The 15,247-nt window shown below is 40.4% G+C and overlaps 1 protein-coding gene across 1 annotated transcript in view; it reads left to right on the forward strand.

Annotated features, from left to right (window-relative positions):
• Dnajc3 (DnaJ heat shock protein family (Hsp40) member C3) overlaps window positions 1–15,247 on the forward strand; it is a 65,600-nt gene that overhangs the window by 704 nt on the left and 49,649 nt on the right. The window contains exons 2-3 of the mRNA XM_010631018.2: window positions 18–176; window positions 14,692–15,180. Of these exons, the coding sequence (XP_010629320.1) occupies window positions 18–176; window positions 14,692–15,180 (648 nt within the window). The remainder of the gene's footprint in view (window positions 1–17; window positions 177–14,691; window positions 15,181–15,247) is intronic.

Genomic DNA, 15,247 nt, shown 5'->3' on the forward strand with positions numbered 1-15,247 from the left:
CTCGACTCCTCTGGCAGTGGGGTGGGGCCGAGCGGGTCGAGCCCGCAGCGCTAAAACGCGCTCCTCCAATCCTGCAGCTGGCTCCGGCACGTGGTGCATCTGCGCGCCCTGTCGCCGGCGCGGGGTGCTAGCCCGAGAAGGCTTTCCGAAAAGAAATCACCCTGACTCTCTGTACGGTTAGCTTGACAATCAGTTACCAAGTTTACCACAGTGGCCTCATGTGAATTCTCTTCCAAGAAGGGGTGCGATTAACCGCCGAAGTCTGCAGCTGAAACGGCCCTCGAAGAGGCTAGCTGTTGCAGTACTGCATTCGAGTGACAAGGAAAACAGGGTTGGAGACTTTGTCAGCACTCTAGGATTTAAATCCAAGGCGGTTTCTGGGTCACTTTTAGTTATGGCCACTTTAAGATGAGAGCCATGGATCTCTGTTGGTAGATTATTACGGAGTGGGAATTGGGAGAGACGTCCCGGGTAATGAGTAGTGTGACTATGTCTTTAACCTAAAATTGGGAACACATGATCTAATAATGGAACAGAACTCAATGTTTTTTGTTTTTTGTTTTTTGGTACCGGGATCGAACTCTGGACCTTGCAAAGCAAGGTGGGAAGCACCACTGAGCTAAAACCCGGTCCCAGAATTCAATATTTTAAAATAATAAGTAATTCAAAAAGTATCACATAGCACTTCAGCAAGTATGATGTTGACCCAGAGTGGGAAATTTGAGTTTATTTTTACAAAATCTTAATGACAACTGTAACAAAAACATGCAATTCAACTTCGAAAGGACTAGCTCCAGAATATTTACTGGACAGTTTGTCACTGTAAAGGTATTTTTCTTTTTCCATCCAACAACAGCAGAATAATTTTTCTCAAACCCACATGGAACATTCATAATTCTGGATCACCAAACACACTTCAACAAATGTAAAAGACTATATAAGTGATACAACATATGTTCTCAGATCACAGTGGAATTACATTAGAAATTGATAGCAGAAAAACAATGGAAAATCCCCAAATATTTGTAGATTTAAAAATATTTTGGAAAATGTATATATTTTAGCATAATACATTGGACCAAAGAAGAAATCTCAAGAGAAATTTACAAATATTTTGAACTAAATAAAATGCAACTTACCAAAATAGGTGGGATGTAGCAAAAGCAAGGCTTAGAGGGAAATTTGCTTGTTACAGACAAGTTACTAAGTTTGACCCATAGCCAAGAAGAAAATTAGATTTGCCTTTGAAAGAATGAAGTATCAAAGATTTTGGAATATGTTTTAAAATCGCCTGAATAACCAATGCCATAACCTCCCTGCTGTGGTGTAGGTGTCACCCAAAGGTCTGAGTGAGGGACACTTGGTCTCCATGTGGCGTAGGAGATGGTATGGAACTTTTAATAACTGGGGCACAGTGGGAAGTACTCAGGGTGTTGAAAATACAACTGAGCTCTCCTGAGAGCAGTTACAAAGAGAGCAAGCCTAAAACCACTCAGCTCTCCAGCTTCTTGTTTCAAGTTGTGATCCTTTCTCCTGCATGCACTCTGTCGTGTGCTGTGGGGTCCTTGTCCGATCCAGTGCTATGCCATTTAGACTCTCAGCTCTAAAACCGTGAGTCTTCATAAGTATCCAACCATGTAACATTTCATTACAGTAACAAAAAGCAGGGCTAATACACTCCCTTTCTTGGATTGTTCCCTGGTAGTATAAGTAGTAAAAATGGCCAAGTGGTAGTTTCAACTTCCAGTTCAACTGACTGTTGATTTGTTCCCCTGAATGACTAGAGTCTAGTAGGTGGATTAAAAATAAAACAAGATAAAACTCTTAAGGCTCAAGACAGGTGGTTCTGTCCTAGTACTTGAGGTGGCCTGGGGTAGAAGGGGCAATAAATTAGATTAAGATTATAGTATAACAAAATGTCACATTTTGGAGTTCCCTGATTAATTTATCACAACCAGATATTCATAGTTGTTTTTTCTTTAATTGAATTCCCAAGGCCATGGTTCTTTCTCTTAGCATGGCCAAGAACAGTTATCTTTGATGGTTGGTAATTTCCACATATTTTCAGGCACCCTGAGATTCTACTATTCCCTTGTCTTCTTGGAGCCCATTTCAGTGCCAGCTCCTGTACCCAGCATTCCAAGGCCAGAGGGCTTTTTGTAAAGAGCTTCTTGTCCCCTCAGTCATTTAAAATCAGTTCACTGCACCTTCTTACTTCTTTCTTTAATGTGTCTTCTCACTCTACAGAGACTAGAAAGCTAAAAACCTTGTATCCTTATTCTTTTCTAACTCTTCTCTACCAGTATAGTACTTAGCATCACCCCAACATGTTCCACTCTACCTGACCGTGCTAAATGTGTATGCTGGTTCTCATAACAACAGTGTGGCTTGGCTTCTGAGGGGAGAATTATTGCTTTTCATATATAAAGGTGACAGTTTCCTCAGCAAAAACAGGCAGAATGATGATAAAATTCAGGATATTTGCTGGGCATGGCAGTGCATGCCTGTAATCCCAGCACTCTGGGAGGGTGAGGCAGGAGTATCACAAGTTTGAGCCTAGCCTAAACAATTTAGCTATTTAGAAAGACCCTATCTCAAAATAAAAATTTGAAAAAGGTCTGGGGATGTAGACTCAATGTAATGGTCTTGGGTTTAATTCTCAGTACTGGGGATCAAATCAGGATAGTTTGAGGACTTCAGATCTGCTAAGTTGTTATTAAACCTTCCTTAGTCACCTGGAAGACTTGTTTAAACAGAGCAGTATCCATCCCTAAAATCTCAAGGTCTGTAGTAGGGCTACAAAACTGGCATTTTAAAAAGGTTTGTTATGTAGTTGAGGCCATTGGTCTGAGGAGCACACTTTTAAAAAGTCCTGCACTGAGTCTTCCAAATCCTCTTAGATATTGCCACTCCTACTGATATAGGGAGTTTGACATAAGAATGATATAGCACCTCTAAATAATCCAAATAATATAAAGAAATATAACTCTTAACCTGCTAGATGTCCAATATGCTGAGTTCACGTTTTCTGAAACTAAAGAATGAATTCTAGAAACAACAGAGATTAAGAGTAGGAAGCATTTTTTGAGAGAAAGATAGCTTCTGTTTAAGAGAGTTAGAAAGGATGAGGGGGTGGCCAGGAGCCCCGCTTCTCAAGGGGTTTTTATAGAGCAAAGCAATATGATGAGGTGGGACAAAACTATAGCCAATAAGATTACAACTATGTCACTTTGGTAATATAGTTACTTAGGTGATATTGATTAAATAGGGATAAAATGGAAAAGCAAGCTTACATAGAACTAACAAGGACTTTCTGGGAAGGAATGAGCTAGAGAGGTTGTGGTCTCCCACCCGTGGTGATTGGTGCCTATTTAGAATATCAATCACTGCAGTTCATCCCTAAGCAAAGTATGTGGGTACAGTCGTTCGTTTTTGTTTTGAAGCCTGACCGTCAATGAATATGCATCTCCAGCCACATGTTATAACATGGTGTTATTTTCTGCGCTGACTCTTTGAGGGCCTACCCCAGTCTGACTGCCTATAATATTCCTAACTAACTTAGCTACCTATAATGATAAAGCAATAACGCAAAACAGAGCAGGTCTTTGCCCCCTCCCATGTATTTGCCATAAAGTGTTCTGTACAAGAAATGTAACCATGTGTGCTAAGCGATGTTCCTGCCCAATATATCAAAATGTTCTGTAACTACCTTGCGCAATGTACCTGCCCAATGTATCAAAAGTGTTCTGTTCAAACAATGTAACTGTTTATATGTGCAGTGTTTCTACCTAAGGTTTCAAGAACATTCTGGTAACTCCACCACCAACAGGTTGCCCTTCTAGATTTATCTGCTACCCTAAAAGGTTCCTCTCAATTTCCTCCCCCAACTGTAAGTAAACTCACTCTCAGTGCAACTTGGGGCTCAGAATTCAGAGTGCTTAAAACTAAGCTAATAAAAGGTTTTTCTCCACCTCTTCCAGTGGCTTCTGGATTCTCCTGTCTTCTGTTGCTTTAGCTGTAACCCAGAGCTGTAACACTTGGCTGTAGCACTGAGCTGTCTCACTTTTCTCCAGTAGTACTACTTGTCAGGATCCACATCTTCTGGTCAGTTCTCTAACCTCCATGGAGAAGACCTCAAGAGAGTGTGATTCTAACACCTAATATCAGTTTCTGTGTCTGGTTTTGTTTGTGCCTGGTCTTGGAGCTTTAGATAGAATTGACTTTTTCATCAAAGTCAAGGAGAAAAATCACAACATCTCTGAGATTTTTTTTCCTCTTATATTCTTTTATTGGTAGATTTTAGGTATACAATACATTTACATTTTGCATTGGGAACTTGTGCTTGTATCTTGGTTCTTATTTTTTCCCCATTCCCCTACCCTTCCTTCATCCCCTCTACCCTCCCTATTTGCAAAAGCTTTCTTTCCATTTATTTTTTATCTCATATTTTTTTCCTTTCCCTTCTTTCCTTTCCCCTATCTCTCCCACTTTGCCTACCCCGTTTAGACCTTTTCTTCCTATTTCACATTATCAATTATTCATTTTAATCCTTATTTATACTTTCAGTTTTTCATGTCAGAGAAACTATTCAGTATTTACACATGTGTGTAATTGTTTGGAGTGCTGATACGGTATTCATGAAGTCTCTGAGGTATTCTTTGTCATGGAAGTATCTTATTTCCCCAACAATTTTGAAAGATAGTTTTGCAGGATACATCGGTTGTTTTCTTGTAGGGCTTGAAATACCTCACTCCAGGCTCTCCTTGACTTGAGGGTTTGTATTGAAAAGCCTCTGATTCTGATGGGCTTTCCTTTGTATATGATTTTTTTTCCCCTCTAACTGCTTATAGTGTTTTGTTCTTCTCCTGGGTTTTTTGGATCTTGATTAGTATATGTCTAGGTATAGTTTTGTTTTGTTTTGTTTTTTTATCATGGCTAGTTGGAGTCCTATATGCCTCACTTATCCATATGTCAAATTCTTTCACTCTGGGAAGTTTCCAGTCATTAATTCTGTGAACAGTTTTTTAATGTCTTTTGTATTTTCTTTTTCTTTTTTGAGGACACCTGTCAGTCTTATATTATTCTTCTTTGTGTCTTCTAGCAGCTGTCAGATTGATTTCTCATGGTCCCTTACTAATTTTAAGAGATCTTTTTTCATAGTCACTGACTACCATCTTGTTTTCTATATCTAATATTCTGTCTTCAGACTGGCTCATTCTTTCTTTCTTTTCCTATTTTTTTTTTTTTTTTTTTTTTTTTTGGTATCAGGGATCAAACTTGTGCTTGAGAGGCAGGTGGTGGAACCATTGAGCTAAATCCCTGGCCCTCAATAGAGTCTTTAATCTCTTGGATCTCTGTTTGAATATGTTTCATGGATTCCATTTCTTCCCTATGTTGGGCATTCATGGTTTCCATTTCTTTCCTATGCTTGGCATTCATGGTTTCCATCATGGTCCTGAGCTCATCTATTTTTTTTTTTCTTTTTCTGTTCTAGAGTCTCTAATCATGTCATGTGGTAGTGATTAATCTATCACCTTTAACCATATGAATTACGTCAAAATTGAGGACCAGCCCAAAATATGTTTATAGGGAATAAACTCTTCAATATAGCAATTTACCCTTCAAGATGGGGACTTAGAAGGAGTTAGGGATGGAGGGATAAGATAGGTAGAATGATAGGGAAAGGTCAGAAGTGAGGCCAGAGGAGAGAGGAATATCATGCAAAGTCTAGGAAACCATTATAGATAAGGGGAAAAGACACAAGAAAAGAGCAAAGACAAGAACAGAACAACCTAACAGCAATAGGGAAGCTATAAACTATATTCACTTTCCTTTAAAACTAATGACAATTGAGAGAAGAAAAAAGAAATCTGAATTAGGATGGGAAAAGGAACAAAAAGGGAGAGAGACAAAGAATAAGGTGGGAGAGAGTGAGTGAGCAGGTGAGAGAGAGAAAGAAAAGAAAAAGAAACAAGAAAGAAAAAGAAAACAAATTTGAAAAGAGAAGAAAAACAATAAAAAGTAAAAATAAAAGAAAAAATGACTTTGAAAATAAAAAAATTAAAATGAAGGGCCTCCTTCAGGCTATGTCTCTGTTGTCACAATAGACAACAGGGGCAGCAGATCTATGTCAATTAATTTCAGCTCTAAGTCAATTAGTCTCAGCAAGCCAGCAGCAGGCCCCTGAGATTAGGGCTGCTTTCTGGCTACAAGGCCTAAATTGAGCTCTGGGACCTCCTGCTGTGTTGAACGCTGCAAGGTTCTACTGCAGGTTCCAGCTGCCCTTCCCCTGAAGATAGTCCGGGTTCGGATGGGAGGTGGTGATTCCTCCAACTTACAAATTATGGTGGTCTGGTGTGCCTTTACAGCAGAGATTCTCTTCACTTTTCCATTGGGCTTCAATTTTCATCAAGAAGCCTCAGAGAGGACTTCTTTCTGTTGTTCACGCCAGTTGCCAGGGGCCAGGGCATGGAGGAGGCGGTGCTGCACCCACCTGGCTCAGCTCCTGGGCTCCTCCTCTGCAACCAGCGGCGGTGCTATGGTGGCCTGCATCTGAGGTAAGTTTTTGAATTTTGAACCTATTCTCGTTTTAAGTTGTATATGAAGTAAAACAACCATCATACCAATTTGTCCAGTATTCTTCATCCCTTTAAACTGCTCAACAGTGACAATTACTTAGCGAAGAGCCCCAACCTTAGTGGATGAACTATCATTCAGAATGTTAAAGGGAGCCTCATACTACCCCACTGATTCCCCACATCCCTCTTTTCCAGAAGGGTGTCTATTCTCAGGCTCCAAGTTCCATATTAGCTAAGTTTTTATTTATTTATTTTGCTTGTCAGTAACAGAAACTAACTCTATTAATGGGTACAGTTGCTAACAGGATATTGGACAGCTTACACTATCAAAGGAAAATTTGAACAATCAGACCTCACAAAAGACAGTGTGAATTTTAGAATTCTCTGTAACTTTGGGACAACCTCACTACAATAAAAACAATTCAACAAAAGTAACTCAGGCCCATCACCTTAAGATTTGCTCAGTACTCAGATTCCATTGAGAGACATTGTAATGCACTTAGGTTGGGTCATGTTTCTGAGGGACCCCAAAGGGTGATAGAGGCAACAAAATAGTCTGTGATGGAGGCACTATTAATGATGCTGTACCCAGCAAAAATACGTGGAACAGAAAGTGACAATTCCCCAAAGTTTTTTTTTTTTTTAAATAGGTATACAAACTGGTTTTTAAAAGCAATGGTAGTAGTGGGAAGAAATCCACAAAACTGACAGAAACAGCATAAAAAGAAATATGAATGGTAGAAGGGTGTGGATAACAAAAATGTCCTTGAAGAAAAGACATGTCACTCCTAAGAAGTTTCTGGTTGGCTTCACCCCCTACCTGCTTTACTCATTCTGGTTCCCTCTGCTTGCCCTTCCTGAGCCTGGTTTTAAGCAGAGACTTAGTCAACAATGGGCTCAATACTTATGGAGATTTTCTTGGGACATACACCATCCCACAGGCCTCATCCCAGGAGTAGCTCCCATGTATCTCAAGACCTGTGGCTGGGCAGGGTCACTGAGAGGTGAGAAATCTTTAAATAATCCATGTTCTGGAAGTAGGTCATAGCAAGGGACACTGGCTCATCTGTGTGCCAAACACCTGTTTCAGCCAAGCTCAATATTTCTGAGTAGATGCAACCTCCTGGTGATTCTGGCCTTACATCTATGGGACACTAGGATTGCAAAGTCAAGAGAAGCTTTCATGTGTCCAAAAACCAGGATGCTATAAAACCAGCTGCAGCCAGCCCTAAAATAGCAATTGAAGGTCAAAGAGCTGGTAAAAAAATGGGCAAGGGAGGCACCTTCCAGACAGCACAGCCACACAGAGGCAGAAGAAAACAGTGGCTCTGCTTCAGGTTACAAAGACAGTACATTTTCATGGAGAACTGGTGTAGCAGTAGGAAAATTGGCTATTGGCCAATTGCCTCTGGCAGCTCTGATAAAATAGGCAACTTCCATTCCCCAGAGGGAAAAACTGTAGTGCTGCTTTTCAGAGCACCGAAGCTTCTTTCCACCACACCTCACTTGGCAAGGGCCAAATCTGTAGACTACTGCTGCTCCAACTCCTGGCAGATGTTCTTTTTTACAAGCAGCTAGGAACACGTGAGCCTTTCTCACCAAACCCTTCAGTTTAGCCTACTGCCTTTGAAATTTCTCATAGGGTTGTTGTGTCCATCTCCTCCAAGATCTTCATAAACTGATTAATTGTAGCTTTTACTTTACCTAGAGAATTTGTTTGCAAATCTTTGGCCAGAAAACCCAGCTGGATTCTAGCAAGTTCTTTTCCATATCTCCAAAATTTCAACTTCTTTAGTTCAACTTCTTCCTCTGAATTGCTCTTGTCTCCCAATTAACATGTCCTGCCAACCGTTTTAAACTCTGATTCTGAAATGGTCTCTCCATTTCTTTCAGAGATTTCCACTAAAAAGGCAGAATAATCCCTGTAGCCTCTTCAACAACTTGGGCCAGATCTTGGGCAATTGGTAGACTGGTGCTCTGCTCCAGAGTAACATGAAGGTCATGCTTTTCATTGCTATAAGCGACTGTCCTGCTAAGCCCAGCTGCCACCATTTGCTGGGGTCTGGCCATCTCCTTGACTTTGGTCACCAGCTTGGTCGGGTGCCCTGGTGGATAAGTCATTTCCACTGGTTGTACTCAGGGTAGGTGGATGCTGAGCAAGAGGTGGAATGAAATCTGCCTAGACTCTGACTGGGGCTGCTATGAACCTTGCTTTTTTCCCAACCCCGGCCCCTGGTTATATTTTTCTTAAGACTCTGTCTAGCTAGATCCTTTTGCTTGCTTGCATATATAAATTTATAAAAGGAAATTTAGAACAGAGGTCCAACAAATGAACCTTTTGTGCTCTCTTGCCTATTAGTCCTTCAGAACCTAAATAGCTACCAAAAATATTTTAGCTTTTATTTTTATGATTGTTGAACACTAATTAACTGAATGAAAATAACCTGATAAAATAAAACATCATTCAACATGTTACTGGGTTTTGGGGTGCTGGAGTCTCCTTCTGGAGGTGTTTTCTAGATTCTTTCTGTCCTGAGCAAAGAATTGGTCAAGACAAGCCAAAATGGTTGCAAAGTTTTATTAAAGGTAGGAAATGAAATAGTCCCTGTGAGCAAATTTAGGCCTACAGCATGAGGGTAGCCCATCCATGTAACACAGAGGCCAGAACTCCTCTCTGGACACACTGCTTATCTTTTTACAACTCATTTTTCAGATATTAGCCCCAAAATTTCAACCTTTTGTGTAAAACTCTCTTGTGGTTTCCTGTTTTCAACAGCATAAGATTAAAACGACTGTTAGTACCTTAAAAGTATGACAGACAGTCACCAACTTAAAATAGTTCAACTTAATGGCTTTTGACTTTACAATAATATGAAAGTAATATAGTTCAGTAGAAAGAATACTACAAAATTTGAAACCCGTTCCCTTCCCCCCAGCTCGCTTTAGGAAGTATGATACACTCTTGTGATGCTGGGCGGGGTGGTGAGCTGCAATTCCTTTTCAGCTACAGGATCAAGACACTCTGCATTGTGTTGCTAAGCTACGATGTGCAGTAGGTTCTACATGTGAAATGCATTTTCTATTTCCAATATTTTTAACCTATGATTAGCTTGTTAGGATGTAACCCCACCACAATTTGAGGAGCACCCTTCCTGTCACCTGACCGCACGCCATACCACTGTCCTCTGTTTATTAATCTGTAGCACACTGCTCCCAAAACACACTAAGATTGTTTGCACTTGGTATTTGCTTTGTCAGGCTCCTAAACTGAGTGGATCTTATTAATAACTCAGGCTTCATTCACGCACACTCAACCTCATTCATCAGCCATCCTATTTGCTGTGCTTCCAAAATGTATCCCAAATACTACAAATTACTTCTATCTTTATCATTACTGCCCTGGTCTATGATAGTATTCTAACTGGAGCAGCTATATGAGGGCGGGTTGATTACCTGTGTGCATCTCAGGGTCCTTGAAGTTCTGTGGTGTCATGTCAGTAGTCACTTCTATATCCAGGATCTTCTTTTCCCCCCATATCTGGTTATCTGTAAGACCTGGTATGGAGATGGCAGAGCCACAACAGATTGGATACATTATTCACTGCTTGTAGGGAGCATCCTGGAGTGTTCTGGGAGCTGCCCCAGACTGTGTGTGCTTCTGTGCTTTTTTGGTTTTCATATTTTTATTTTTGTTCTGCACTATTTTAGTAATTTCCCCAAGACTTCCTTTGATCCATGGATTATTTAGAACTATGCTAATAGCAAGTGTTTGAAAGTTTTCATATTACCCTTCTGTATTGATTTCTAGGTTAACTGCATCATGGTCTGAATGTACTTTTATGATTTCAATACTTTTAAATATCTTAAGATTTGTTTTATGATCTATGATATGGGCTATAGTAAGTGCCTAGTATTGTACCACAGAGCTCTAGAACTTCACCAACTTCAAAATTTATAACTCTGAGCCCACTGAATGTAGTCCCCACATCTCCCTCCATCCCCTGGCAACCATCCTATGTTCTTTCAGAGTGTGACTACTTATCATAAGAACTCTAGCTTTCTAATAGTGTTTGCATGATGGTTTTTCTAACTTTTCACTTTAAAAAACTTCAGTCATAATTCATTCAAAGTGTACAGTAAAATGGTTTTTAGTATATTTACAAACATAGGCAATCATACCCCTACCTACAGAAAATTTCATTCCCCTCAAAAGGAAACTTTCTTTTTGTAGGAGTCACTCTCAATTCCTCATTTCCAACATCTGAGTATCATTAATCTTTGCTATGCCTCGATGGAACTGCCTATCCTAGATATTTCACATAAATGAAAGCATACAATTTCTATCCTTTTTTGACCAGAATCTTTCAGCTAGTATAATCCTTTTCAATATTCAAACATATTGTAGTACATTGCATATTGTAGAGCATTTGCCACAGTTAGTTTCCTGATTCTTTTGTTGGTGAACGCCTGAGCTGTTTCTTTCTTTTTTCTTTCTTTGTTTTTGAGATGGGTCTGGCTAAGTAGTTCAGATTGGTCTTGAACTCACCATGTAGCTCAGGCTGGCCTTGAACTCACGGTTCAAGGAATCCTCCTTCCTCCCAAGTGCCAGAATTACAGGTATATGCCACCATGCCTAGGTTCTGTTTGGTTTTATTAACATATAGTTACGAACTTCGTGTAGTTTTCATGAACATGTTTTCAGTTCTCACCTAGGAGTGGAATTACTTGGTCTTACAGTAAATCTGATGTTTACTGTTTTCTAAAGTGGCTTGTGCCATTTTACATTCACAACAGCAAAATATAATTGTTGTAGTTCTTTATATCTTCATCAACTTCTGCTGTTGTTCATCATCTTGACAATATTATGAAAAGTGGTATCTCACTGTGGTTTTGAATTACATTTCCCTAATGGCCAAATGTAGATTTAGATTTTAGATTTAATGTAGAGCAACTCTTCATGTGCTTACTGGCCATTTGTATCTCTTTTGAGAAATATCTAGTCAAACATTTTGTTCAGTTTTAAGTTGGATTATCTTTTTATTCCTGAGTTGTAAGAGTTCTTTATATATTCTTGATACAAGTTTCATCAAATATATGATTTGCATTTTTCTTCCATTTGTGTGTGTTTTAAAAAATTTTCTTGATGGTGACCAAATGTTTTAAGTTTTTATGAAACTTTATTCTTTCCTCTTTTTGGTGTGGTACCTAAGGTTTTATGTAACTGCATATTATAAATACTTCTGTTTTCTGTGAAGAGTTTTATAGTTTTAGGTTTTACATCTACTTTTCTGATCTAATTTGGATTATTTTTCGTGCAGTGTAAGGAAATGGTGTATGTCCATTCTTTTGCATGTGGATGTCCTAGCACCACTTGTTGAAAAAGACTATTCTTTCATTCAAGTGTCTTGGGCTGCCTGGTGAAAACCAATTGACCGCAATATAAATCTTCATCCTTTTTTTTTTCTTTAAGACAGGGTCTTGCTTTGTAGTTCAGGTTGGCCCTGAATTCATTTATGGCCCACGCTAGTCTCAAAATCAAGGCAGTCCTCCTACCTCAGCCTCCCAAATGCTAGGATTATAAGCATGTGCCATAACATCCAGTTTAAGACTAAACATTTTTATTCATTTATTTTATAATTTATTTATTTTTTTGGTAGTGGGGATTGAACTCAGGACCTTGCACTTGGGAAGCAGGCGTAATGCCACTGAGCTAAATCCTCAGCCTCAAGACCAAACATTTTCAAAGACACCAGTGATTGCCATTTAATTTTAAAATTTAGAAAGTTTGTTTATCCACTATATATAAAATATAATATACTATTGTTGATTTCATATAAGAAAATCAGAAGATATAGCATTGTTTTCAAATATAGATCAGCTGGTCAGAATGGTACATGCCTGTAATCCCAGCTATTTGGGAGCCTGAAGCAGGAATATTTCAAGTTCAAGGACACTAAGTTCAAGGGAATTTAGTGAGACTTTGTCTCAATTTAAAACAACAAAAACCCCCCAAAACATAGATCAATCTGGTCAATAAATACAGACCAATCTTCAAAAATTATATAATATTCTCAAAGTTGGATATACCATAAAATATGCTACTACTGTTTTAAATTTCTTGCTATTAAAATCACATTAATGTTTAATTTTAGCTTTGTAAATTTAAGTAGTTACCTAATTATTATTTTTTGGTACCAGGGATCAAACTTGGGGCCTTGTGCTTGCGAGGCAGGCAGTGGAACCAATGAGCTAAATTCCCAGTCCCAGTTACCTAATTTTTTGTAAAATTATCTTTCAAGGTATACTGTGTAAAATGTAGTTATAATATTACAGGATTAATAGTTATGTGATCGATCACCCAACATTGAAGACCTTTTTTCTTCATGTATTCAGGATTGAACCCAAGGGATTTTGCACTCAGCTTCATATCTAACTCTTTTTATTTCATTATTTTGAGATAAGGTCTTGCTAAGTTGCTAAATTGTCTAGGCTGCACTCAAACTTGCCATCTTCCTGCCTCAGTCTTTCAGTGCTGGGATTACAGATTTATACCACCATGCCATAGGGAAAAATGAAGCCCAAGATGCATTATGATTCAGGCTGTTTGTGATTTCCAGTGGACATTAAGTCCAAGTAAACAAGATTTCTGTGAAGGCACACCTATCAGTTCTCAGTGTAAATAACTGATATAACCAACTGGCATGTTGCCACTGTTATGCAGATACCTATACAGCAAACAGCTGGACTAAGCAGGCAGGCAAGGGGGCCTAAGGACTGCCACATGAGTGTGCTGAGCTTAGCAAATGAGATAAAGGCAGGTTCACACTTTCCAAGACTGTCTCTTCTGGCTGCCCAAATCTCAAGTGAACCTCCCCAGTCTGAACTAGTGACAAGATACATGGCCAGCTGCTGTTTTCATTTTCTGTAAAAAAAGGTCTATCATCGTCTCCTTAATAATTTTTAATTTCCCTCCTCATTACTTCAGCTATGCTGTCTTCTCCTTGAGGCCAGAATCATAGGCAACATTCTGATGAGAAGTCATAGTTTAGGAGTGTTGTATTTTGTTTACTTCCAGTAGTTAGCATTTTGTTGCCTGCTTTGGCCACAAGTACTTCACTTGCATAACATCTTCCTTAATATTCTCGTGGACACTGAAATCATGTGCTATTTTTTCACTCATACTGTTTTGTAACGTCATGTAAAAGGATGGAAAAAAATCACAAGGAATTCCTGAAGTAGTCTCTTCATTATTCTGCTCTCGCTGTAACACTATCGTTTACGGGAACCTTCGCCTGTTTTATAAAACTTCAAACCTTCAGGGCTATCAGAATCTTACGCGATTTTCGGATGAAGATAATTTATGTACTACTAGGTCATGGCGTTTCCTGGCTCTGAATCTCTTGCTCTGTCACATTATATAATGCTGCCTTCCCCACAGCAACTCAGAGACTCAGTTTTCTTCAAAACCAGTTCTTTCATATCAGCCTCTTTTGGAACAGAAGCCTTTCTCTGTTTATCTTCCTCAGTGTCTCCTCGGGAAATCACAAATTCACCATCCTATTGATAATTCATGAGGGCTTCTAAAGCATATGGTAACGCTGTAGGTAGCAAATATACTCGGGGAAGAGCAAAGAATGCACTTGACTGTTTCACAGTAACAAAAATCCCACCATTTTAACTCCATGGAAAACCCTGGTGCACCGTGTGTTCACGCTAGAAGACAGGGCCAACAACAAGCTTCATGCCATAATTTTCGAATTTGAACTTTATTTTTTCCTTATCTCTCGAGTTTTCTCCTCTGAGCGAAAGATGCCACATCCATTCTTACAGGTTTCTCTTTCAACTGACTTTGCCTTCCGCAGCCACTGTCCTTTCCTAGTGTCTTCCTCGCAGGATCGTCCAGAATTGTTCTCTTTCCTGGACACGTAGGTTGGCTGGGCAGCTGGGGTGAGGGGCTCCCTAGTTTCTCTGCCTTTGTTACTCACCTGCCTCAGGTCACCACGTGCTTCTCTTTGGGTGCCCCTGAAATGCTTCCTACTCTTGGACGTCCTTACGTAACAAAAGCCCAGTTTTTCCTTATCGTTTCTCGAGTTTTCAGGTTTTTTCTTCCCAGACGCTCGGCGGGAGGTGGTGTTTACTAGTGTATCCCCAAGCTTCAACTCCAGTCCTCAGACTTCCTGCGACCCTGTCTGGCCGCCGCATCCTCCTCTCCACACACCACACTGTGAAACCTCGAAGCGCTCGTGTCCTTCGAGCGCTCCCGGGACCAGTCCAAGAGGGCTCCCGCGACTCGCGCATGCGGACTCGGCGGCCGCAGCCCAGACTCAGCCACCTCCCCCAGGCCGGCGGGGTGGTTTACAGCCCTCTGACAGCTCCACCACCGACGGAAGCAGCCTTGTCTCGTGCTTCCACGTTATCCTATCAGAGGAGGGGCGGGGCAGCGGTCTCCGAAGCCAATCAGCGCCACCAGTCCAAGAGGGCTCCCGCGACTCGCGCATGCGGACTCGGCGGCCGCAGCCCAGACTCAGCCACCTCCCCCAGGCCGGCGGGGTGGTTTACAGCCCTCTGACAGCTCCACCACCGACGGAAGCAGCCTTGTCTCGTGCTTCCACGTTATCCTATCAGAGGAGGGGCGGGGCAGCGGTCTCCGAAGCCAATCAGCGCCCCAA

This window comes from Fukomys damarensis, unplaced genomic scaffold (genome assembly GCF_012274545.1).
Source record: "Fukomys damarensis isolate Sample0158 unplaced genomic scaffold, DMR_v1.0_HiC HiC_scaffold_6, whole genome shotgun sequence".
NCBI lineage: Eukaryota > Metazoa > Chordata > Mammalia > Rodentia > Bathyergidae > Fukomys > Fukomys damarensis.